Raw genomic sequence first — 27,278 nt, 5'->3', positions numbered from 1 at the left:
TGGTTGAGAGCCACCAGGGGCCATTTACATGCCAAGACTATGATCTGCCACTGACCTGCATGCCTAGCTTCCGCTACATTCTAGTGTTCACTCTCCTCTTAGAGTTCTCTCAGCCTGGATAACTGAGAGCACTGTGCCAGCTTCTAGCAGACTACTACAAGGCCCTAGCTCCCTTGCTGTGTTCTCTTCAGTTTTATACAGCTTACCATGTAGTCTTTTAGAAAGGCTTCTACCACATAAAATAATTATCACTAAGCAGGGAAATTATCTTTTTCCTCTTTATATATTTTATATTCACTGCTTTACACATGATTTAAAATGAGACAAAAATTCCAAGTCAAATAATACAGCTGCAGCCAGGTATACAAGCAAGTTTCTACCTTTTCTGTACTGCACACAAGCTAACATATGCACATATACAAACACACATGTACAAACACACACATGTGTATACACCTTTTCCATGCTGCACACAAATGATCATGTGTACACACACAATTTTCTTACCACACACAAGCTAACACACACATATGTACACATACTACATAGAAACACTCATGCATAAAAATCATTTTTTAAGAAGTAAATCTAGGCTGGGTGGTGGTGGTGCACACCTTTAATCCCAGCACTCGGGAGGCAGAGGCAGGCAGATCTCTGTGTTTGAGGTCAGCCTGGTCTACAGAGCAAGATCCAGGACAGGCTCCAAAGCCACACAGAGAAACCCTGTCTTGAAACTGCCCCCCCCCCAAAAAAAAGAGTAAATCTAAGATTGGCACAAGTTGGAAGGTGACACCACTCACCCTAACCCAATCCCAAGTGTAGTCAAACCAATAAAATTACTTCTTCCACTTTAGGTGGCAGTTTGTGGCATTTTGATTAAAGAAATACTGTCTTTTTTTTCTGACCCCCCCCCCTTTTCAGACTGATTTCACAAAGGGTGTTTGATTTCAAAAGAAAATCCTCCTTTGCTACCATCACATTCTATAGATACTCTGGTTGATTTCATTTGACTCTATCAACTGTTTGCCAGTTGTGGGTAATTTCTTTTCTAAAAGCCAGTGACCTGTTCTTCAACCTAACCACTCAGGGCCCAGAAGTCATATTTAAATCTCACCACACATTAGTGATATAAGCTACTACTAATTTTCTTTCATGATATAATAATACGTAGATAATTTTTTAAAATTCTAAAAAACCAGTCGGGCGGTGGTGGCACATGTCTTTAATCCCAGCACTCGGGAGGCAGAGGCAGGCGGATCTCTGTGAGTTTGAGGCCAGCCTGGGCTACCAAGTGAGTTCCAGGAAAGGCGCAAAGCTACACAGAGAAACCCTGTTTTGAAAAACCAAAAAAAAAAAAAAAAAAAAAGAAAAAAAAAAAAATTCTAAAAAACATTCATAAGAGAATCTGGGAGACTGTCTATACACAAAAGAGGTAGAAATATGTTTTATTAGCATGTTCAAGGTAATAAAAATTTTAACATCTTAACCCTCACAACAACCCTGTGAGGTAGGTAAGTCATTGAACAATAAACTAATATCCTAATAAAGTGCAATTCCCTGAAGAATCTGCATTAAGAACAACTTAAGTCATTAATAATGTAACCGTACATGTAGTTGCTAGTATCTGTATGTTGTATAGTTTGATTCATGCAATACATTGTTAGTAGAAAAGCTTGCTGTCAATCAAATCCCATTACCATACTTGGGGAACTATTTAAATAAACCCTGGGTGATTTTGTTTTAAATGCCATTCTTATTCTTGTATTAAAAATAATTTTCATAATATTTACTCCAAGTGAGACAGTGTTAGCAAGATTTCACCCACATTTACCAATCCTTACAGCAAATTTTCTCAACACGGCACCATAGCAATGTAAGATTTATAATGAAACTTTAGCAGTTTGGTATTTGGCAGTGAACTCTGCATTCATGTAAAGTCTTCAGATATACTGCACTCAATCTCGAACCCAAATACAAAATGATGTTATTTTATTGTAATGTAAACACTAAAATTAATGATAGTTCATCAAGTATTCTCCCTTGAAAATATTCTCCTTTTAAATTGCAAAAAGATGAGTGACTTTAGGTTATTTATAACAAAACACGTATTCTGTTAACCATCAGATGCTGACTTCGCCTCCATGGCATTACAAACCCAGGCCTCCTGATGTCAGTGAGCAGTTTCAAGGGAGCCACATGTTACAATTTTTAAAAAATCTGAATTAGAATAAATATTACTAGGTACCCCACTTTCCTCTTAAATATATAAACACATTTCTATTGTTAGTCTAACACTAATAAATATCCAGCTGCCTAGTATTTTTGACAGTTGCCTTGTCTGCAAAATAACTTAGAAGAGAATTTTCATTCCATTTAATGGTAAGATATTTAGGATTGTTATACAATGTGTTTGTAATGTTTACATTAACTGAAGTCAGAGGCTGGAAATGCACTGGAGGGTGTACATTTCAGCAAATAGTTATAGTAACTTACTACTACAATGAAATGGTTTAATCTACAAAAAAAAATTTGCCAATATATTTTTTAATTACCACAAAGAAATTAGCAAAGGGTAAAATAAACTAAGCAATGGGTAAAATAAGCTATCCATAAGCCGTACATTCAAATCCTACTAAATCCAACAGTGCACTTTGGAGGTAAGGCAAAGAAATACAGTCAGATAATCAAAATACTGACTTTCACCCTAGGATTTACTCATATATCTAAAAAGAAAAATTTAGAATTAAAATGACAAAGTATTTTCTTGGATTTAAGGATAGAAATGTAAAAACTGTTGAGGTATATATAAATAAAAATTACAAAGGCCATAAGATATATTTTATTTGAATATAACATATGCTTGTATAAAAATAACCCAGAAAATACTTAAAAATGCATTTTTGCATAGATCTTCCATATAAAACATTTACCTGGGGCAAAACACTGACAAATACATCTCTGAAACTAGTATAGTTGAACCGTTTCCTTGGATACCAAGTATATACAGAACAAGAGCCCTTCCTCTAGGGGGCACGGGCAAGCGGGAGAACAATTGAATTCAGCATCAGTCTATATTTATTTCTCTGCTGCTCGAATATAAACCAATGATGACAAGAGGAGAAACTCTGGGGGTTTATTTAACAAAATTAAATTCACATTTCTGAGTCCATCATAGTGCATCCAATGTCCGTCTATCTGGAAAGCTGCAGAATAATGATGTTCCTCTTTGTTAAATAAAGTGGCACCTTCCAATAAATACCTGCAAATTATAAATATATATATACATATAATTTATATATAAAATACATAAAAAGATCAGATTTCATTTTTTATGGTAAACAGTTCTTAAGTTATTTTTAAAAAAATTTATTTGCTTTTACAGATATATACTACCATTTCTGCTTTATCAGTAAGGAAACTGATAAATGTTACAGATCTTGTAAAAGGCAGGACTAGGTTTGAAAACAGTCCTGTTCTATAATCAAGTCTCTGCTCATTATGCATGTTGCTAGTAACTGGCTTCCTCATAGTGGACTCTGATCACAGTCAGAATCCAGAAATCTAGAAAGCCTTGATTTATTTTAACATATCATCTTAATTTTTTTCCCTGAACCAGGGTCTCCCTGTGTAGCTCTGTCTGAACTCCCTGCTTACGACAGGTTAGCCTCAAACTCACCAGGCTCCTCCTGTCTGAGTTCAGACTACTGGGGTAAAGGCATGCACCACCATGTTCAGCTAACAGTATCTTCTTAATGGCTAGTCAAAATCACAGTTTCATAAACAAACAAACAACAAAAACTACCTACTTGTGATCAGATAAATCCAAGTAATAGGGTACATATGCCAGATCTTCAGGTTTCCAATGCTGCATATTCAACACAACAAAAGGGGGTGCCCCATGGCAGAAAACTCGTTGGGAAAATTCTCTTAAGCCACCACACCTAAAATGAAAATTGGGCATGAACATTATCATACATGGGACAAATGGCTTTTCAATACTTCTGAACTGTATTTAATTTTCTAGTAAGCACAGTTACTCTATTATAATGGGTAATGGTATGACTGTTTTATTACCTTATTTTCCTAGTCCCGGAGGTCTATATAGGGTCTATCCTCTATACTAGAAGTGATGCTTTAAGAACTTCTAGAAAAGTCAACTGTTTATATTAAGAGTTATAAAAGTATGAACCTGTTGAACCCTTGTAATAGCTTTTACTTATACATCCAGTTTTCTCTTCAAGGTGGTTTCAATGACTGAGGGAGAAAATGCCTCCTTTTTAGGTTTAGGATCTTCTATTAACATGAAGCAAATTCTCTTCTTTTTAGTATTAGTAAGTATTAAGCATATAGATCAAAACACAACTTTACAGTAAAATCTCGATTAACCGGAATGCTCAGGGCACAGTCTTCTGGTTGACAAACATTATTAACTACATTAAGTTAACCAGAAAATCATTTGCTTCAGTACTTGTTGCTAAAGTATGTAGGTTCCTTTTTTTTGTTTTGGTCTTAAAAATAATTAATGTATGCATCTTTATCTTTCTTTATTTTTATGATTTTTTAATTGTTTTGTAAGACCATTCTTCTAAATATTAACTTCTAATGTACAAAATAATGTAGACATAGAAATTGCTAAATGATTTGGATAAATATTTATGCCCTTTTGACTTTTTTAAAACTGTATTAAATTTCTTGGTTTTCATTTACCTTTTTCCTAAATGAGGAATGCAGGAAAAAGTCCATTTAATTGAGGGTCCTGATTAGCCGGGTTCCGGTTAACCAAGGTTTTATTGTACCTACTCAGCAATGAGGAAAGAAAGAAAAGGTGTTTGCTTTGTATTCGTCAATGAGCAATAGCACCATATTGTATATTTACAGCTGGTAACAAAACATAACATATGATGACATACTAAACTAGACTAGGAATACTGAAAAACTGTTAGGCTACATAAATATTTATGCATTGTTGTTTTAGAAGTGTATTAACTTCAGAGAGCTTACTAGTCTACATTTCTTTATAATGCAATAGAAATATTTTCAAATGTCTATCATGTACTCACCCACGCTCTTCACAAAGTTCAATCTTGGAACAGAATAACTCATCCACAGCCAGTCGTATCAAGTTTCCATGTGGAATTTCTTGGGGAGGACTACAATAATAGCAAAATCCAAGTAAGAAGGGATTTAACAGTTTAGGACATTATTAGAATGATAAATTTTAGAGGCTAAAGCATTATGAGCATAACAAATGATATGAAACATACAACCTCTGATATCTTTGGGTTTTTGGCTGTTTTAAGACAGGATCTCACCTTTAGCCCAGACTGGCCTGAAATTCACTCCATAGCCCAGGCTAGCTTCAGTGATCCATTTGATTCAACTCCATGCATGTTGGCATTACAGACATACAAGAGCATACATGATCAGCCTTGTGTTTTAGGCAGATACTATAGAAGCAGCTGAACTCTATAAATACTGCATGGATAAAGTTTCCTGTAAACTGATCCTGATGCACACAGTTGTTGCTATTTTCACTTTAAAAAAATGTGCCTTAACAGTTGAGTTCTGATGAGTAGAAAGTTGGATGCAGAGTGCAGACAGCAGCTGATTAGCAAAGTAAACCCACTAACAATTGTGATTTGTTTTTGTTGCCTCATCTGTTAGAAATGCTTGCTCTGCAAACTTCAGAGTCTGCTTTAAATACAAGATTATAAAACATAAGCTTAAAAAAGTTCTACAGTATAATGAAAGGCATTTTAAGTGAGAAAAATACAAAACAGTATTAACACAGAATTACAGTTATATAACTATTCACAGATTGACAAGATGCTATTTAAAAAAACTGAATTTATAAAGCACTTCAGTTCACTATGACAGAAAAAACTTCCCCTGGTGGGTTTCAAATCAACCCCATTTTACCAGCAATACAGGAAAATAGATGACATGTGAATATATACAAGATATATTTCCAATCTATTAAGCTATTGTTCCTGACTAGGGCCAAATTCACCCCTGGAAATGTCTGGATTCGCTTGTGGCATCAGTCCTTTTCCCTACCGGCCCCCTGAGACTTCAACGTCTGCCATCACTCCACCAGGTCTTCCCAGCTCGGCCTTCCCCAGCATCTTGGAGGTCTGTGTTCTCTCTGAAAGCCAAACACCACTCAGCTGCCCCCAGCAGTCTCCTCAGTCACATCCTCTCCAGAGACGAGAAGCCGAATTTGGAGTTTCTGTCTATAAATATTCTTGGCCTTTCCACAAAAGGGTATTTTTAGTTCTCTTGTTTATGTAGAACTAGTCTTCCTGACAGAGGACCATTCAAAAGATGAAACACACCCCCAAACATTAAAAATTTAGCATTTAAGAGGTTCAATCTTTGGCAGAGAACTTAGTAAACTTGGACCAGGGACGATTCCCTTTGCATATTGGACAATTTCTTTCTTTGCTACTAAGGAGCTTTCGGGTGGTTTTGCAGACAGACACATGTAATTAAGCAAAGCTCATTAACAAATAACGTGACAGGACAGAGTTGAGAGCGACTTACTTTATACTAATTGTGCGCTGCTGATCTTCCTGCACTCGGGTTGGGCAGCGCCAGTTAGAACAGTAACTCTCTTGAATGGTAGACATGAGATTTTCAAGATTTCTTGTAAAATTGTCATGCTCGTTCCCAAACAAATCGATTACTAATGAAGCTTTATGAACTTCAGATTTGTATTGCTGTTTTTCCATCTTGTCCCAAATCCAAAGCAGCTTCACAGTTGTAAAACTGTAGGTGTCCATTAAATAAAGAAAACAGTCTACAAACTCCCTGCCAAAGTGGAGAGAGAGTTCCCTGGGGAAATTTTCATTTTCATTAAGAATGACATACAGTAACATCAAGAATCCATCTATGGTGCAGGTATTTTTCAGTCTGATTTCAACATAGAGGGGTGTACAGGATACTGCTTTGCGGCCAGCTTTGATAGTAAAAACTCCTCCCCAAGGAAGAACAGGCCTCCAAAATGATCGATCTTGGTTATAGTTATTTTTAATTGATGCTTTGATCTCTTCAAACAGTGTCTTCATCCTGCATTTCAAAAGTGCAAAATAAAACATCTAATGGAAGGAGATATATTTAAATGAGAATAAATCTACTTACAGAGTCAAATTAGATTGTTAGGTGGCCTCCCAATATGAAAATAACAACAACAATAATTTAATGATTTTTTTTAAAAGTTTATTTTTATTTCATGTGCATTGATGTTTTGCCTGCATGCATGTCTGTGTGAGGGTGCCAGATCTCTTGGACCTGGACTTTCAGACAGTTATGAGCCACTATGTGGGTGCTGGGATTTGAAACCAGGTCCTCTGTAAAAGCAGCCAGTGCTCTTAACCACTGAGCCATCTCTCTAGCCTCTTAATTCCAGGAACTTTGATCTCGCTCTGTAGACCAGGCTGGCCTCGAACTCACCTGGCTCTGCCTCCCAAGTGCTGGGATTAAAAGTGTGCACCACCACCGCCCGGCTAATTTAATGATTTGCATGGCTCAGGCAATATGCATGGTCTTGGTCTCTGTAAAGATTGTTGAAGAAGTCAAAACCTAGGACAGCAAGATGGTACCATTCAAACCTGAAAACCTGACTTTAATCCCAGGAATCCACAGAAGGGTGGAAGGAGAGAATTAACTTCACAAAGTTGCCCTCTGACCTCCACACACATGCTGTGCTATGCATGGCCTTTCTCGAATGTGTATGCACACATACAAATAACAAATATCTCTTTTTAATTTTTTTTTTTTTAAAGAAAAGAGCTTTGAAGCCGGTGGTGGCGCACACCTTTAATCCCAGCACTTGAGAGGCAGAGGCAGGCAGATCTCTGTGAGTTCCAGGCCAGCCTGGTTTACAGAGTGAGTTTCAAGAAAGGCACCAAAGCTACACAAAGAAACCCTGCCTCAAAAAAACAAACAAAAAAAAAGGGGTGGGGGGAAGAGCTGGTGGTTAAGAGCACTTGCTGCTCTTGCAGAAGACATAGGTTCGGGTTCTCAGCACCCACATGGAGGGCTTACAACTGCCTTTACTCCAGTTCCAGGCAGTCCAAAGCATGTATACTGTACACACACACACACACACACACACACACACACACACACACACACAAAACACTTTAACACATAAAATTAGGTCAATCTTGAAAAAAAAAAACAAGCCAAATCTCTCTTTTTAAGGTGTAGAATGACCATCTGATGGGCCTTTGTATTAATTATATTAGTCTCTATCTGCGATATAAGAAAACCTTGCAATAAATTCTAAATGAAAATAAAACTACTAAAAGATTTAAACTTAGCCGGGCAGTGGTGGCGCACGCCTTTAATCCCAGCACTCGGGAGGCAGAGGCAGGCGGATCTCTGTGAGTTCGAGGCCAGTCTGGGCTACCAAGTGAGTTCCAGGAAAGGCGCAAAGCTACACAGAGAAACCCTGTCTCGAAAAACCAAAAAAAAAAAAAAAAAAGATTTAAACTTATGAAAATGTCATAGAGATTTGTTAAATTAACATGCTAATAAAAACTAAAGATACATATTGAATTTAATTGGTTTTATTCTTAATGTAAGCCGCTTTCTACCTTCCCAGGTACAAGTTGTACTTCAGTTCCTTGTTAATCCAGGCAGTTCCACTTAATAATCCACTGAAATGACACCTTCAGATATTTTCAAGCACAAAAGGGCCATCTCTTGGTCTTTATATTAATTGTACTGCAGAGGGTATCTAGGCTATAAAACAACCACCTAGAGACCTGTTGCTCTCCATGAAGGCTAATCTGGCATTTGACTTTGGAAGACACAAGAGAAGTGAGCAGAGCCCTTCAAACAGCAGCACAGCTATTATTTCTACTCACTGCGGGATATTTATGTGCATCCTAGATTTCTGCCAGTCCTCATTTGAACTACAGAGGCCATGCGATGCGACTCTCAGGCCATAATACCCTGATTCTCCCCTCTGCATGTTCTGGGAATAAACTGGAGTGTCCCTCCCCTTTCCTTGAGGACAGCCAGACACTGTAAAGTCACAGACACTACTTCAATAAAGGTGTTGTGTTCTATGTATGTTACATAAAGCAATAAAAACAAAACAAAACAAAACAACAACAACAAAAAAACCCAAACGGTTCTTGCTGAAATTGTTTCGTAAAAGTTGCTTCACTTTACTTGGAAAAATAACTATAAATTACAATACTGCTTTCTAATATGCTACTTTTACAGAAAAGTTTATTTTTAGGAAAACGGGGTGTATCTGAGCAATAGAAACAGGGAAAGAAATGGCTGAACTCGGTCTCTCTGTGTAGCTCTGGCTGTCCTGGAACTCACTCTGTAGACCAGGCTGGCCTTGAACTCAGAGATCCACCTGCCCGTGTCTCCAGAGTGCTGAGATTAAAGGTGTGAGCCAGTGTCTTATTTTGACCACCTTTTCTTATCAAATATTACATCCTCTTAAACAACACAAACACAACGATAAACCTGAGTTTTATGTCCAAAATTAAGTTCAAAACCATTCTGTGGTACTAGCAAATTCTGTTGTACATTAAACACGTACACTGCTTTCCACTTTAGGCAAGATATTGCATTCTAAATTACTTGGTACTATATTTAGTTTGAAATACGGGTGTTTATATTTAGTCTGTTAACACGCTGGCTCTCATCAATTACTGAATCAGCCGAGTGTGCCAAATCTGAAGCCAAGGAGACAAACATATTTCTTAATACAAATTGACCAGTTAGTTTCATTTAGTTTTTTTTTTTAATCCTAAGACTTTCAAGCATTTTAAAATGAGAAAAACTTTTCATGCTCTTCATTTTATCTCTTGAATCTTAAAGAATTTTGTAGCAAGGTTTAGGAGCTTGAGTTCGGATTCCTAAATATTATACTGGAAAGGAAGACTAAATCCTAGTGTTTCGGTTCCAATTATCTTTTGGATGTGGTCAAATGAAGAATAACCACAGCTATGAAAAGCAATGATTATAATCTGCAACGCTTAGACCGCATGGATACATAGAGCACGAACCTAACTTTAGAGGCAACACTGGAAGATCTTGAGTACACTTAAAATCCCAGCAATACATCGGTCAGTTGTGCAAATGTAAATTGCAGTAAAACTTGAAGAAAAAAAAAAAAAAAGGAGGTGGGGTCGGGGGAGCGATGGCTGCAAAGAGCTTTACTGAAATAGCCCCGAGTTTCCAGCATCCTTGGAGGATGCACTCGCCGGCTCTTCCCTGCCTCCATCCCAGCTCCTTCCGTTGGACCCAGCCTGGGAAACTCCCCAACCTCAATTTCTCCACCCGCGCGGTCATGCCCGGGGTGTGTGTATGTGTGTGTGTGTGTGTCACAGGGTGTTCCCCGGAGGGCTCGACCACCTGTCGCGGGAACCGAACCCCGCACAACCCAGGGTCGCGGGACTCGCCATCCTCCCAGGGGTGGGGTGGGGGGGTGGGGAGTCCACGCCCGCGCGGCCACGCCCACCCTCCCGCCGCCGCCGCCACCGCTGCCCGAGCCGCAGCCAGGCCTCGGGGGGCGCCGCGGGGCGGCCTCTCCGCGCCTACCTCCCGCGGGACCGAAGACCGCCGGTGCCGCCGCACCCGTCGCCGCCGCCGCTCGCTCATGGAGAGCCCGGGCCGCCGCCGCCGCGGCCGCCGCATCTACCAGCCCCTCCGGCTGCCTCGGCCGCCCCCGGCCAGCGTGCGGGGCTCCGGCACGGCCTCCATCGCGCCCGCCCGCCGCGGCGGCAGCCACCGCAGCCGCAGCGCCCAGCCCCACCCGAGCGGCCCACGCAGCCCGGAGGACCGCGGGGGCGCGGCGCGCGTCGCTTGTTACGGAGCAGGATTCCGCGGGCCGCCCCTCCCCCCCTCCCAGCCCCACGCACCACGGCCGGCCAGGCCAGGCCAGGCCAGCCGCCGGCGCCGCGCTGCTGCGCAGGCGCGAAGGCCCCGCCCTGCGTGCGCGTGTCGGGGTGCGTGTGTGTGTGTGTGTGTGTGTGTGTGTGTGTGTGTGTGTGTGTGTGTGTGTGTGTGTGTGTGTGTGAGAGAGAGTGTGTATGTGAGTGTGTGTGTGTGAGTGTGTGTGTACAGCCTTCAGATTTGCCCAATCGGAGCCGGGGTCAGGTGTAGGAGGGCGGGTCCTCGCGGGGAGGGGCGGGGCCCAGAGTGACAGGGTGGGTGGGGCAGCGGGAAATGGGCTGGGTTTTTGCCCGGAGGAGGAGGAGCTGCTGCTGTCTGGGCTGGAGCGGCTTGCTTGGCTTTTTGACTATTTTTTGGACTAGTTTTGGTTTTAGGCCTTTGGAATCCCTAACACACACAGCGAAAGTCTCTTTTTTTTTCTTTCCTCAATACATTATGACTCTGTGAGATATTGATTTGAATATATATATATATATATGAAAAAAAGTTGAATTGGTATCTTAAATACTGTTTAAGATTAGCCACAATGCTGTTTCTGTTTTGTTTTGGAGACAGGGTTTTTTTTTTTTAAACATTAATTATATTTATTCATTAATTTACATCCCGCCTGCAGTTTCCCCTCCCTCCTCTCCTCCCATCCCACTCCCCCCTCTTCTCCCATCCACTCCTCTGTTTCTGTTCAGAAAGGGGTAGGCCTCTTATGGGTATCAACAAAGCATGGCATATCAAGTTGAGGTAGGATTGAGCTCCTCCCCTTATATTAAGCCTGGACAAAGCAACCCAGTGTGAGGAATAGGTTTCCCCAAAGCCTGCCCAAGTGTTAGGGACAGCCCCTGCTCCCGCTGCTGGGAGTCCCACAAATAGACCAAGCTACATAACCGTCACACATATGTAGAGGGCATAGGGGGTTCCATGAAGGCTCCCTGGCTGTTGGTCCAGACTCTGAGAGCCCCTTGAACCACCCTCCACCCTCCACTCCCACTGCCCCCGACAGGGCTTCTTTGTGTAGTTCTGGCTGTCCTGGAACACACTCTGTAGACCAGGGCAGGGTGGCCTCGAACTTACAGAGGTCCACCTGTCTCTGCCTCCCGAGTGTGGGTTTTAAGGCATGCAGCGCCACCGCCTGGACACAATGCTGTATTTTACAACGGAAGAGAATACTATTTAAAAAAATAGCTTAAGGCTGTGTGCATGCCTTTAATCCAGGAGGCAGAGGCAGCGGATCTCTGTGAGTTCGAGGCCAGCCTGGGCTACAGAGTGAGTTCCAGGAAAGATGCAAAGCTACACAGAGAAACCCTGTCTCAATAAAACAAACAAACAAAAAACAAAAACAAAAAAATGCTTAAGTGCTGTGGGATGGTCTGTATGTCAAATTACTCTGATTGGTCAATAAATAAAACACTGATTGGCCAGTGGCTAGGCAGGAAGTATAGGCAGGACTAACAGAGGGGAGAAAAGAAAGAACAGGAAGGCGGAAGGAGTCACTGCCAGCCGCCGCCATGACAAGCAGCATGTGAAGATGCCGGTAAGCCACAAGCCACGTGGCAAGGTATAGATTTATGGAAATGAATTAATTTAAGATATAAGAACAGTTAGCAAGAAGCCTGCTACAGCCATACAGTTTGTAAGCAATAAAAGTCTCTGTGTTTACTTGGTTGGGTCTGAGCGGCTGTGGGACTGGTGGGTGACAAAGATTTGTCCTGACTGTGGGCAAGGCAGGAAAATTCTAGCTGCACTTAAGTCCCATTTTAGTGCTCAAAAATTAGAGATAAGTTTCCACACAAGAAGTGACAGAGACAGAAGCTCAAATTAGAGATGTTTAATTCTAGAGTTTGTGGATTTACCAACTACGAATTTTCGTTAGTATCTTTTCAATCCTCCAAGAGTTAAAGCCCTATGTGGCCCTGTACCTGCAAAGTATCCTTCAGAAAAACTACCTCCACTCTCAAGTAGAACTGGAGATGATGTTGAGAGTATGCAATTCAGTCTTTGAATAAAGACTGTAAAGGGGTCCAGAGTCTAGAATACAGATGGCAGATTTGAAGAGCTGAATGCCGGTCCATTACATGGGAGTTTTCACAGGCTGAGTATAACGATATAATGCTTATGCAAGGCTGTGTGAGGATCTTCCTCATAAATAACTCTAGATGGAGGCATGCAGACTAGGAAAAAAGCTTGAGTGCAGATGAGGGAGAGAAGAAACAAATGTTTCTCTAAGCAGAGGGAGGAAAAGAGAGTTCTGTCCAAAGAATAACAACTAGTAATCCTTGCAAAGCCAGTTCTTAATTTCTGGCTTTTGTTGTTTCTTATTGCATCTTACAGATGAGAATTACTGATACCATGAGAGATTAGACAAATTATTGTGTTGAAAATTTCATGTGATATTATCTCGCTGGAAGAACACCCCTTTAAAATATTTGTAAATGTTGGCCATATATTTAATTCACAATCTCTCCAAGATATAAAGAGTAGTTCATTCTTTTCTTAAAAACCGACAGAGATGGTGTGTGGAGAAGAGCAGCAAGATGTATCATTAAAGTGTGGGAAGGCCAGCTGGGGGGAGGCAGGTATGGATTCCTTGCATACTTAACATCATCCCCAAATGCCTTTGAAGACCTTAAACAAATTTCTGTCTCTCTTTCCACTCAGGAATCTGATGACCAAATTTAGGATTTTTAAAAAACAGCATTATTGAGGTGTAATTGACATATGGAACATATTTAAAGTGCATACTTTGGCATGTTTTGACATATGTGTGAAGCCACAAATTAACATGTGCATCACCCTCAGGTATCCTGGTGCCCCTTTATAGTTTCTTCCTTCCTGCCCCACACCTAAGCAACAAAAATAAGTTCTATTTTTGTTAGTGTGAATGCATCTCCATCTTCTTAAGTGGTACGTAAGTACAGTCACAGTAGGTACTCTTTTTCTGTTTGCCTTCTCTCATGCAGTATAATCGTTTGGATATTCATCTATGGTCTGCATAGTAGTTCCTTTTTTGTTTGCTAAATATATTTCATTGCGTGGATGAACTGCAGTTTCTTTTCTAGTCACCAGTTAATGGACAATTAGAGCATGTCTATTTTCAACCTGTTTTCAAGAGAGCTACTATGTGTAGCACAAATTGTTAGCAGGTCTTATTAATAAAATCAAACCTGGAGCCAGGTATTTGGGTGAACACTGGAAGATCAGAGAAACAGAACAAGCCATAGCCACTTCACCTTGTCAATTCTTTAGCTGATCCTGTTTCCTCAGACTGGAAGCCTCTGAGTCCTTTCCCAAATGGATCTCAGCTGAACTGCTGCTAAAAGCCTAAAATCTTAACCAGGCTCTAGTTCCTGGGTTTTATGCCTTATATACCTTTTTGTTTCCTGCCATCACTTCCTGGGATTAAAGTCATGTGCCACCATGCCTGGCAGTTTCTAGTGTGGCTTTGAACTCACAGAGATCTGGATGGATCTCTGCCTCCTAAGTGATAGGATTAAAGGTGTGTGTGCCACCATTTTCTGGCCTCTATGTCTATCTACTGGCTGTTCTGTTCTCTGACCCCAGATAAGTTTATTAAGGTGCACAATATATTGGGGAACACAATATCACCACAACTATGAAAATTTTCATGTAAGAAAATATGTATGTACATACATTTTCTTTGCTATTGTGTGAATAACTAAAGTGTAAGGACTGGATCATATGGTAGATGCATGTTTAACTTTTTAAGAAATTGCTACATTATCTTCCAAAGTAGATGAATGATTTTACATTCCCACCATGTAGGTTCCACTGGCTCCACATACTCACCAATATTTGCTACTTTTAGACTTTTTCCATGGGTGGTTGTGGCAATTATATGAGTTGTTACATGTTAAAAAAAGCAGGTAGGTCAGAATCTAGGGGACAGTAGCCACACAGGAGCTAGCTCTCGGTAGTCAGTAAAGTGAGGGAAAAGGACCTTTGGTTAAAACTCCAAGCAACTCACATATGCTATGGTAAGGATGGACTTTAGGGATAAGGGGAGATTAAAGGTTAAGTTAACAAAATCTGGAGTACTGAAGCAGATGAGAAAGAGGGCTTGTACCTGGGTATGAGAAAACCAAGATAGACAAGAGGAGAGAGACAGGGCTCTGGGCCAGTGTCAGCGGGCTGCCTACCCATCTGTTTCCTCTCTGCCTCCCAGAGTCCAGGAAGAACCAATATAAGACACTATTGATGGCCTCTCATCTACTCTTGCTTCTGGTGTAGGTAATCAGAGCAGGCTATATTGTAAGAATAGCTTCTAACAAGCCATTTCCACCTAGTGTGTGTGTGTGTGTGTGTGTGTGTGTGTGTGTGTGTGTGTGACCTCAAAGCACTTCACAGACAAGAAGCTAAATAAGAGAGAACCCAAACTGGAGTGACGTGTTGGTGGTTGGGATAGGGTTAACTCTGTAAAGTTCCTACCTGGTCAGGTAAGTGTGAGAACACAGGAACCATGGTCTCATTGACAGCAAGACACTGACTGACCAGGTTGACAGTGGCAACGCCAGCCACGGCTCTCAGCCCGCAGACAGTCAAGAATGGCAGCCAACACAGCCCAAGTCAGCCTCCCTAGCTGGGTAGGCAGCTCATACACAGCACACGGTTGTCTTCCCGCTTGGGCCAGGAGAACACATATAGAGCGTGTGGGTCCTCCATTGGCTTACCTCATGGTTGCCCAGAGAACTAACCAGTCTCATACCAGTTACTTTAGCCTTTATCTAGTCTCTGCCTTACCCATTATAAGAACCATGGAAAAGGAAGTTTGGTGGTGTATTCTGGGTTGAAAACCATCCTACTGTGGGAACCTCTAGCAATTTTTCTTAATTTCTTACTTCTCCTCCATTTTGCACTTCTCTGTAATTCTCCTTAATAAATCTTCCTTCCACTTTGTACCCTCCCAGGAGTGTCTGTGTCTTTAATCTTCATTGGCAGGAGACAGTGACCTTGGAAACCTTGTCCTAATTTGATCTTCAGAGACAATTGTAGCTAGAGTTTTCCTGCCTGGCCCACAGTCAGGACAAATCTTGGTCACCCGCCAGTCCCATGGCCGCTCACACCCAACCAAGTAAACACAGAGACTTTTATTGCTTACAAACTGTATGGCCGTGGCAGGCTTTTTGCTAACTGTTCTTATAGCTTAAATTAATCCATTTCCATAGATCTATACCTTGCCACGTGGTTCATGGCTTACCAGCATCTTCACATGCTGCTTGTCATGGCAGTGGCTGGCAGTGACTCATTTTGCCTTCCTGTTCTCTCTTTTCTCCTCTCTGTTAGTCCCGCCTATACTTCCTGCCTAGCCACTGGCCAATCAGTGTTTTATTTATTGACCAATCAGAGCAATTTGACATACAGAACATCCCACAGCAGACAATGACTGTTTGTACCCAACACCTTAGATCTTTGGGTCTTGTACAACTAGGCAATGAAAAGTCCCATCATACTAAACCAAAACCAAAACCAAAACCAAAACCAAAAACCACCAATAGTTATTGAGTAGTGAAAAGAGGTAATGATAACAGCCAACACATTGGGAGGCTCTTATTTGTTTGATATGGAAACTCATATTGGAATTCTTTTTAAAGTGGAATGATTGCAATCATGTATAGTCCACATCAGTTTTTCCTAGTGTGCCTGCATTAAATTAAAACACACATTAACACTACTCCTGTCCCTCCCTTTTGATATAAGGACCATTTTACTAAGTGGCATTAGCCATTCACCTTCAATTGCCCCAACCTCAAGCCTCAAGCTAGAGCATTGCTTAGTCTGGTAGTGCATCTGTCTGAATGATGCAGCTAATACAGGGCCCATGACTCTTCGACTGGGTGAAAGCTTTTACAACTTTCAAATCTCGGAACACTTGAGTCTTGGCTTGGTCTGAAGGTTCAATCCAAGGGGTTAAATATAACACCACAAATGTGTCTGGTCTTTTCATGTGCTTTGTTATGTAACTTTCCTGCCTACCTGAGATAGGACATCTACACAGACCAAAGGCACAGTTTCACCCAAGCCTAACCCAGTAACTTAGTGAATTTACTGGGGTTACTTTCAGGAGTGTGGGTGAGGAGTTACAAGATCCTGGATGACCCAAAGCAGGTGCATGGCTGAGAAGTCCACCCCACTGTGGGAGATGGCTTGCAAAAGCTGGGTCCTTGGAGCTCCCCACACAACTTTGCAGGCAGCTCTGCTGGCCAGTGTCTCCTCTCTCCAGCAATGGTTTACTGCTTTTTATAACCTCGAGGAAAGTCTTTGTGAACCTTGCTAGCTCTTACTCAGGAGAGTGTTCCAATCCCAAGGAAATAGCTGTGTAAAGGGTCAGCTCACCACCAGAATCATTAGCTCCCTCCCCTCGATGCTGTAACACCATAAAACATTCTCTGTGTCTCTCTTCTCTCGGTGAGTATATACATCTGTTCTCAGGCTTAATCTCTCTTTAAGTCTCCTAATGATCCAGATGGAAGATGAGCTCTCTAGCCACTATGGCTTCGTCATATTTTTGTCTTTATTATGGAGATGAATTTACTGTATCACAACATTTTTTTTGTCTGACTAATTAAATTTTTATTTTGTTTGTGAGCCAAAGCATGCTCACTATTTTAATGCTCCTCTCTGGCTGTGTTTGTTTCTAAGAAAAAAAATATCAGCAGAGTATGGGTTGAACCGTGTTTTCCCCATCTTTTCGTGGTGTTTGTTAATAATAATATAATTCCGAGAACTCTTGTAGTCTATTTATGACTCCCAGAAATGAATGTAACTGCACATACTTTCTTGCTTCTAAGCTGGAGATTAATCAGTGCTATCAGAATAGGATAAAGTTATAGCAAGTAGTTTCATTCTTCCAGTTGGCTATTCCTGTTTGCCAAGGAGATGCTTTTGGGTCAGGTCCATTTGTCTTTATGAATTATTCAACATCTGCTATGTAAAGATGTATGGACTCCACTCCTCTAACATGTAGGAGAGCTCTTCCCAAGCACTGCCTTACAGTTCTAAGAGGCAATTGTGGCTCAAAATGGCCTTGGTCCCTGTCCTCGTTCTCATTCTGTTGCTGTGATAAAACATCCTGCCAAAAAAAACAACTTAGAGGAGAGCGGGTTTATTTTAGTTCATGATTCCAGATTACAGTCCATCACTGTGGGGAAATCACAGTGGCAGGAGCTTGAGACAGGTAGTCACAGTTTATCCACAGTCAACAGTGACAGAGTGAACGCATGCTTGCTTAGTACTGTTTTCTCTACTTTCATAAAAGCTCAGGGTCCTAAATTGGGAATGGCGCTGCCCACTTTGGGCCTCCATTTTCCCACATTAATTAAGGTACTTAACATAGCCCCCAGTAGACAGGCCCACAAGCCAATCTGATTTAGATAGTCCCTTATTGAGACTCTCTTCCCCCATGACTCTGGGTTGTATCAAGTTGATAATTAAAACTGTTACAACCCATCACTCTTTCAACCTGACACACAAACACTTCACTTTAAGCAATAACCTTCCACCACTTGTCCCCAAGATCTCATGTTTATCTCATGGTCTAAACTGTTCACAGGGTGGGTAGAGGCTTCCCCCAATCAGAACAGAAAGAGCTATAGAAGTAGCAAAGACTATTTTCTAAGATAAATTGTCCAGGGCTTTGGGTTGCTTCAGTTGCTACAAAGTGACAACAGACCCCTCCTTTACTTGACAAATGACCCAAAGAGTGAAAAAGGCATTACATATTATTTACCTTCTTCCTGGAGGTCTCAGTCCTCTAGAAAAGTAGGAAGAGCTAACCAAATCTTAAAGCATGGCCCAGCCAAGCTTTGCCAAGAGACTTCGGAAAAATAGCCAACCATACTCCGCATCACCTTGAGGATATGGGACAGCCCAAGAACACAAATTTAAAATGATTTACAGAAGACTATGCTTTTATAAAGACTTACCAGCAGACTCCAAGACTGGATAGATGCTAAAATATTTTACTAATTTGGAGCAGTTTCCGAAGGCTGTTAGAGAGGTTGCTGTCCAGGATTTCCTGGCCCCAGATCATAACACCGTTGATCCTAAAATCAACACCAGGGAATGGGTACTAATAAAAACTTAGAAAGAAGGCCCCTGGGGGCTGGAGAGATGGTTCAGTGGTTGAGAGCATTGGCTGCTCTTCCAGAGGACCTAGGTTCAATTCCCAGCACCCACATGGCAGCTCACAACTGTCTGTAACTCCAGTTCCAGGGCATCTGGCACCCTCACACAGACATACATGCAGGCAAAACAATAATTCACGTAAAATAAAAATAAACAAATTAAAAAAAAAAAAGAAAGCTCCCTTCCGAGGCAACTCCCTCCTAAGTGGAAGGAACCCTATATTGCCATCCTGATGGCAGTAAGGATAATTGGGATAGACAGCTGTATTGATCTTAACCAAGTTAAATCTGTCCCATGGACTCCAGAACTGAGAGACAACAAAATACTCTTGTGTGCCCACTGAAAATCTACAACTGCTCTTTAGTAAACAATCTAGAGATCAGTGAAATAACCTGGTTTTGATGACTTCACAGTAGCTCTCGACCCTGGTAGTTTTCTCAGCTTCCCGCTTAGTGGGAAGGAACTGAGTGCTTGTGCTTTGATTAATTGAACTGCATCCCTCTAACGTCTCTCTAACCCTGTTGGTTATGTCCTTCCACCCTGGGAAGGGACGGTGGGCAGGTAGCACCAGCACAGGTCTGGGTGCTGGTGGAGGCTTGTTTACAAGGGCACGCAGGCTCAGCTGAAACCCACTAGCTATTGGCAATCAGCCAAAGAGAGGGAGTAGGAAACATACGTAGACACATGGTCCATTCCTGACTTAATTCAAATGTTAACATCTTCCTTCCCACCTGTGTCTTACTCACACAACAAGCCTGGAACTCAGCTGCCAAGTGGGCCATTTGCCTATGTAATGAGAGGGTTTGGTTCCCTGGGCGAGAAGCTTGCCTAACAGTTCTTGCAGGAAGCCCTAAGCTAATTGATCACCCAGTAGGACTTACAAGTCAAGACTCTCAACAATATTCTCCCATGAACTTTATCCTTTCCTCGTTCCCTGCTCCTGCTACTCCTTTAACTTACACTCTCCTCAGCACAGACTTCTGCTGGAGAACGGCCATGTCCAGTCTAATACAAGCTCTCTTACAAAAATCTACTGAGGATAATTTTTTTTTTCTCCCTACCAGACAGTTACAAGTTCTCTCTGCTCCTAGGGATCCTAAAAAAGGTACTTTGGACTTTCAATGATGCACCAAACGCAGTCAGAACAACCTTGATATCTCCCTTCTGGTAGATTCAGGTTTTTATTTTATTTTATTTACTTATTATGTATACAATGTTCTGTCTGCATGTCACATCAGAAGAGGGCATCAGATCTCATTATAGATGGTTGTGAGCCATCATGTGGTTGCTGGGAATTGAACTCAGGACCTCTGGAAGAACAGTCAATGCTCTTAACCTCTGAGCCATCTTTCCAGCCCAGATTCTAGTTTTGCAGTGTAGAGAGTAACTCTACAAGCCCAAGCTTGGAAATATGTACCCAAAGCGGCTACTGGGATCTCTTGTCCTCAAAAATAGTTGGCCACACACAGACCCCCAGACAACCACACTTTACATTTTACACCTTCTAAACTGTCTGACTCACAGGGCCTCTCTTGGATTTGTGTGTAACTGGCCTTTTAAGATCTTTGTGGGGAGGTGCTTTGCTCTCTGGGGTATGTAAGATCAGATATTTCTGTGGCCTGAGACAATGCCTCCTTGCCCTTCCCAATGTATAAAAACACACATGCTCATAAATGAGCAGCTCCTTTGATCCCACTGGCAAAGGCTCTGGATGGCTTGGTAGAAGCAGGCAGCTTTGCAGTGGTGGAATCATCATATGTCCAAAAAAAGTTTTCAATCCCCCCCCCCCCAAAAAAAAACCTGGCAGGACCATGAAAGAGATGAGCAGAGAGTCTAGCCCAAATTAGAAATCAAATAGTTTCCCTGGTAGGAGTGGTCATCAAAAATAGAAGAGCCCTGGACCTACTCACTGCAGGACAGGGAGAAGTTGCTTATATCTCTGGAAAAAATGTTCCTTTTATGATAATATATCCAAGCAAGTATAACAAAATGTCAAAAACATCCCAAGAGCTGAAGCAGTTGAAAATTCCTCTCTGTTTTTTGAGGTCTAGGCATCTGATATGGTCATTCCTCCAATTGCTAACAGATGTGGAAAGAAGGGATGTTGAAAGATCATGGTATATTAAAGGGGCAGGCATATTAATCTGCTTGAGGCAACACCTTGCCATACATGAAGGTTCTGGGAGGTAAGAGTAGATGCCAATCAGGCAAAAGAGAGAAAAGCCTTGGGCTTATACTGAGCAGCTGTTGGTTGATCTCTCATGTTTGACGCTTCTGCTTCAGTGAGCTGAGGAATGTGCTTTATTCTGCATGTATAATAAGATGGTTGAGGTGGTGATATTTTGTTTGTGCTTTAACAAATAAAGCTTTCCTGAAGATCAGAGGGTGGAGCTAGCCACTAGATAACCATAGTGGCCAGGTAGTGGTTCACACCTTTAATCTCAGCACTTGGGAGGAAGAAACAGGAAGATTAGGAGTTAAGACCACCCTGGGCTACACAAGATTGATCCAGCCTAAAAGAGAAACATAGCCAGGCAGTGGTGGCACACGCTTTTGATTCCAGCACTTGGGATCTCATGCCTTTGCTTCCAGCAATAGGGAGGTGGAGACAAGAAATGATATGGCTGCATGGAGAGAGGAATATAAGGTAGGAGGAGATAGGAGCTCAGCTCCCTTTTAGGCTAAGGATTTGGTAGAAGTAAGAAGTTTCCCTAGTGACCAGCTGCTCTGCTTCTCTGATCTTTCAGCAAGATTTATTTGTTAAAGCACAAACAAAATATCACCACAGTTGAGTTAGGGTGGAATTCTAAAACAAACTTTTGATTTAAGGACAGTTTTTTTGTTTGTTATTGACTTTTTAGTAATTTGTTGATCTTTGAACTCACTAAGATGCTATCTGTGAATAGATTTTCAGATAACTAGTCAAATTAACGTCTTGGCTAGGGCACTCATCGGTGTACACACTACCTACCAAATACAATTGTACTTGGCCTCATACATGTTTAATGGACAATAATTGGACGATGTGCACAATTGCTTTCTGAGTTGTTTTGTTTTTTTGAGGAAAAAAATGGGCTAAACATGAGGAAAGAGTCTCTTCTTGCCAGGTCCATCCATTAATTATTTATTTTTAAAGCAAATCAATGAATAGATGGTCTAATATTCCAGGAAATATGTTAGTTATTTCCTTTAAATGTGTATTGAGGATCTAGAGAAATGTTCCAGAGGTAGGAAGCACTGATTGCTCTTTCAGAGGATCCAAGTTTGATTCCCAACACCCTCATGGTAGCTTGTAACTGTAATTCCAATCTCATGGGCCCCAATGCCCTTTTCCGACTTCTGTGGGCACCAAGCATGCATGTAGTACAGAGATATACATGCCAACAAAACACCTACACTTATTAAATAAATAAATAAATGTTTTAAATAGTCATCATTTAAAAATTATATATAATTATATATATAATCACTTATACATACTATATATAAATACTTGTATTTATATATTATAATATATATAATATATAATATATAAATAATATATAATTTATATATATTTTATATATATATTAGCTCAAAATCTAGACTCTAGATCCTAGAGGAAGAGAAATTCAAGGTCAGCCATCATATTTGGTGAGGGCTTCATGCTTTATCAGAACATAGTGTGAAGAAATGAAAGGACGCCGGGCGGTGGTGGTGCACGCCTTTAATCTCAGCACTCGGGAGGCAGAGGCAGGTGGATCTCTGTGAGTTCGAGGCCAGCCTGGGCTACCAAGTGAGTTCCAGGAAAGGCGCAAAGCTACACAGAGAAACCCTGTCTCGAAAAACCAAACAAAAAAAAAAAAAAAAAAAAAAAAAAGAAATGAAAGGACAAGCTGGCAAGCATGTGTGTGCCCGTGTGTGCATGTACGTGTGTACATGTACGTGTGTGTGTGTGTGTGTGTGTGTGTGTGTGTGTGTGTGAGAGAGAGAGAGAGAGAGAGAGAGAGAGAGACAGACAGACAGACAGACAGAGACAGACAGAGAGACAGAGGAGAATGAGCAGCCAATGCAAGAGTGTGAAGGGTGAAGCCAGCTCACACTGTAACATTTCACATTTGAAGTGGCCATTTTGTTCTTGTGGGAGCTACAGTTAATCTCTTCTTGAGGGCAGAGATCACATGATCTATTAGCCTTTTAATAACATTTATTTTTAATTGGTACTTGACAGTTATACATATTTATGGGGGTATGATGTGACACTTCACTATATGGAGATGACATGTAATGACCAGATGAGGGTGATTGGCCTGTCTTCTCAGACATACATCATTCCTTTGTGCTGAGAATAATTCACATTCTCTCAATTGCTTATGCTGATTCAATTAATTGTTGTCAACCATATTTTTCATCTTGAAATGAAGCTTCCTTACTTTGTCCTCAAGAGGATGCCGAAATTCAGCACAGCACTGAGTCCTCATCAATCCCTCCCTTAATGATGAGAGCCCTTGACATCATTTTTCAAGGGCAGGGAGCAGATTTTGCAATTTTCCATTCTAGGAAAGGTGGATGGAAAGATAATGATCTTAGTCAAACTCTGGAAATTATTTTCTTTCTTTTTTTGTTTTTTTTTTTTTAGTTTTTTATTCTATTATTAAGGGATTTTTCTATTCTTTTTACATACCAATCAGATTCCCCTCTCTTCCCTCCTCCCACCCCCCCAGTTTTCCCCCCTCACCCTACCCCCCATTCCCATCTCCTCCAAGGCAAGGCCTCTCATGGGGGAGTCAGCAGAACCTGGTACATTCAGTTGAGGCAGGTCCAAGCCCCTTCTCCCTGCACCAAGGCTGCGCAAAGTGTCCCACCATAGGCACTAGGCTCCAAAAAGCCAGCTCATGCACCAGGGGCCAGTCCAATTCCACTGCCTGGGGGCCCCCTAAACAGTTCAAGCTAAACAACCGATTCGCCTATCCAGAGGGCCTAGTCCAGTATCATGGGGGCTCCTCAGCTATTGGTCCACAGTTCATGCGTTTCCACTAGTTTGGCTGGTTGTCTCTGTACATTTTCCCACCATGATTTCCATGTCCCTTGCTCATAGAATCCCTCCTCTCTCTCATCGATTGGACTCCTGGAGCTCAGCCTGGCACCTGGCCATGAATCTCTGCATCTGCTTCTGTCAGTCACTGGATGAGGGCTCTATGATGACAGGGTATTCAGCCATCTGATCACTAGAGTAGGCCAGTTCGGGCACCCTCTTTGGGTGGGGAAGTTCCAACCCCCATTGAGGCTTCAGTAACTGTCATGCCTACAAGGCAGGACCAAGAGAAGACCCTGAAGACCCGAGATCCGGATGTGCCAGCTCTCTTGGTTCCTGGACCCTGGATGCTGGAGGTAGACCGAGCAGAGTTCTCCAGAGAACACCACCGGACTGCACCACATCTTTTCCAGACCCTGTAAACTATCCCTTCATTTGTAAGTTACCCCACAAAATAAACCTCCCTTTTAACTATGTGGAGTGGCCTTAATAATTTCACCAATAAGTAGTCTAAGGTGGGGTCATCCTTGTGGATTCCTGGGAACTTCCCTAGTACTCTGTTTCTCCCTATTTCCATGATGTCTTCATTTATCTTGTGTAGCTGAAGCTTTCCTGTCTCCCATCTGGCCCATGGTCAGGACAAATCTCTCTCACCCACCAGTCCTGCAGCCACTTATAAATCACTCAAAAGCTTATATTAATTAAAACTGCTCAGCCATTAGCTCAGGCTAACTATTGACCAGCTCTTACACTTAAATTAACCCATAATTCTTATTTGTGTTTAGCCACGTGGCTTGGTACCTTTTCTCAGTTCTGCCTTCACATCTTGCTTCCTCTGTGTCTGGTTGGCGACTCCTGACTCTTCCCAGAATTCTCCTCTCTGTTTATCCCATCTACACTATACTTTCTACCTGGCTACTGGCCTATCAGCTTTTTATTTATCAACCAATTGGAACAACACATTCACAGCATGCAGAGCACCATCATCTACCAATCATGGTATCTCTTTCCTTGCTCTTCCACTCTGTCCCTCTTCCAGCTCGAACCTCCCGTTCCCCTATGTTCTCATCCCCCATCCCTTACCCTCCATTACTCCTCCCCCCCAGCCCCAGTTTGCTCATGTAGATCTCATCTATTTCTCCTTTGTTGGGCAATCCATGCATCCTTCCTAGGGTCCTACATGCTAGCTAGCCTCCCTGGAGCTGTGGGTTGCAGTCTGGTTATCCTTTGTTTTACATCTAGTATTTACTTATGAGTGAGTACTTACCATGTTTGTCCTTCTGAGTCTGGGTTACCTCATTCAGGATGATATTGGAAATTATTATTATTATTATTATTATTATTATTATTATTATTATTATTTTGGTTTTTTCGAGACAGGGTTTCTCTGTGTAGCTTTGCGCCTTTTCCTGGAACTCACTTGGTAGCCCAGGCTGGAAATTATTTTTTTATTGCATGGTCCTTCTGTGGCAATCTGGCTTCTGATTTTATACCCCCAAGTGATTGGCAGCAAAGGCATTTGATCTCTAACTGCCCTTCTTGTTAGAATCCTGAAAGCTGTCTCCTTTTAGGAAGCGATTTACGGAGCAGCAAATAAATGATGATTTCAACAAGAATTCAAGTCCTAAAGACTGTAGATATTTTGTTGTCATTCTCTTCCCTTGGCATAACATATAAATTATCCTGTGAAAATAAATTGAGCCTAACCTGAGCTTCCTGTACCATGCTGTCAAGTGCCAGTAGTCAAGTCTCTGAGTCTAAAGGACCCACTGTGGCATTGCAAATGATAGGAGGTGCTCCTCTTGTATCACTAGGTCTCTTTTGTCAGTGTGTCCAGGGGAGTCTCTCAGCCAGAGGTTTCACCAATCTGAAAACCCGCCTCAATGCCATTTTTTAAATTTTATGATGGAGAACTGAGGGCACATTAGACCAATATTTATGATTACATTTGTGATTGCAATGTTCCTCCAACCAATGTTATCTAGCCATCAATTAAAAAAAAATCAACCGATGCTATATAAATACTTACAAACAGTTCATTGATTTTTTTCTGTTGGAGGAAATAGAGCTTAATGTTAATTAACAAAGCGATATTTGTTGCCTTTGCAGGATTCTAGGTGGAAAGATCCATGCCTCCAATTTCAGTATTAGAAATGTGAGGTAAGACAAATTAACAGTTGACCACATTCACAGGGCTTCAGAATAATTTGAGATAATCACAAATAATAAAGAAGCCATATATGGTGCCACATGCCAGCAATCCCAGAACTTGGGAGGTGAGGTGGGGCAATTGTGAGGTGAAGGCCAGTCTGGTCTACATAGCAAGACCCTGTCAAAACAAAATAATATATATTATATATGAGAATTCTGCCCTGTTAGAGATTTCTGAAGCACTATGGAAGGATAGAGCCTAGAAATCTGTATTTTCATAAAAGCTTTTTAGTAACTATTGAATTTCACTGTTGGAGAGTCACACAGAAACGTAAGGGTTGCCTAGAAATAGCCTTGTATTTAGGACTCTGGAGTCTAAGAAAAAGTTAGAACCCAACCAAGCATGAACAAAATGATATTTAATACATTATAAAGCTGGGAGGATTAGAGTGAAGGAAGTCAGAGAGTTCTTCAGGATGGCATCATGGGCCTACTCTCCCTCCCTCCCCTCCCTCCCTCCCTCCCTCCCTCCCTCCCTCCCTCCCTCCCTTTCTTCCCTCTCTCTCTCTCCCTCCCTCCTTCCTTTCCTCTCTCTTTCCCTCCCTCCCTTCCTTAACTCTCCCACAGAAACCTTTTCTGTGGTGGGGAAGGCGGCCCCTGATAGCAGTAAGCTCTCATTTTGTTGTCCGTGTTTCAAAATGAAAAGACATCAGACCTCTGCCCTTTCAGCCTCCTTCACCAAAGAACATGGGTGGACTCTGGACTGCGTACCTTCTGTATACACCTCTTGACCAATTGTGAAAAGGATGGTCATGTGATTACTCAGACATCAAACAGGCTTGGTGGTTAACAGTTCAACCAGTCATGGTTTTCCAGTGGAAACAAGGGTGGTTTTCCAGTGGAAACAAAGTTTCCCGAGGCAAATAAAACAGATAATTCCTACAAGTTTCACCTATCTGATGGTAGCCTAAATACCTTGGTGGTATAATGATTTATTTATTCATTCATTTATTTATTTATTTATTTATTTATTTATTTATTTATTTACTTACTT

At 41.6% G+C, this 27,278-nt stretch overlaps 1 protein-coding gene across 2 annotated transcripts; it reads right to left on the bottom strand.

The window, feature by feature from the left end:
- Positions 1–1,418: 1,418 nt before the first annotated feature.
- Positions 1,419–10,863, bottom strand: C14H14orf28 (chromosome 14 C14orf28 homolog). 2 transcript variants are annotated; one of them, XM_028859046.2, is made up of 5 exons: positions 10,573–10,863; positions 6,544–7,068; positions 5,061–5,150; positions 3,807–3,941; positions 1,419–3,259 (listed from the first exon to the last, which is right to left on the bottom strand). In XM_028859046.2, exons 2-5 carry the CDS (start codon positions 7,065–7,067, stop codon positions 3,076–3,078), a joined length of 933 nt encoding a protein of 310 aa, XP_028714879.1. In that variant the 5' UTR covers position 7,068; positions 10,573–10,863; the 3' UTR covers positions 1,419–3,075. The 2 variants fall into 2 exon arrangements, with proteins under 2 accessions (XP_028714879.1, XP_028714872.1); XM_028859039.2 differs by lacking the exon at positions 10,573–10,863 and having other exon boundaries at positions 6,544–7,206.
- Positions 10,864–27,278: the final 16,415 nt, after the last annotated feature.

Source organism: Peromyscus leucopus, chromosome 14, assembly GCF_004664715.2.
Source record: "Peromyscus leucopus breed LL Stock chromosome 14, UCI_PerLeu_2.1, whole genome shotgun sequence".
Taxonomy (NCBI): Eukaryota; Metazoa; Chordata; class Mammalia; order Rodentia; family Cricetidae; genus Peromyscus; species Peromyscus leucopus.
Note: the sequence above shows the minus strand (reverse complement) of the source record. Positions and strands in the feature narration are given on the sequence as shown.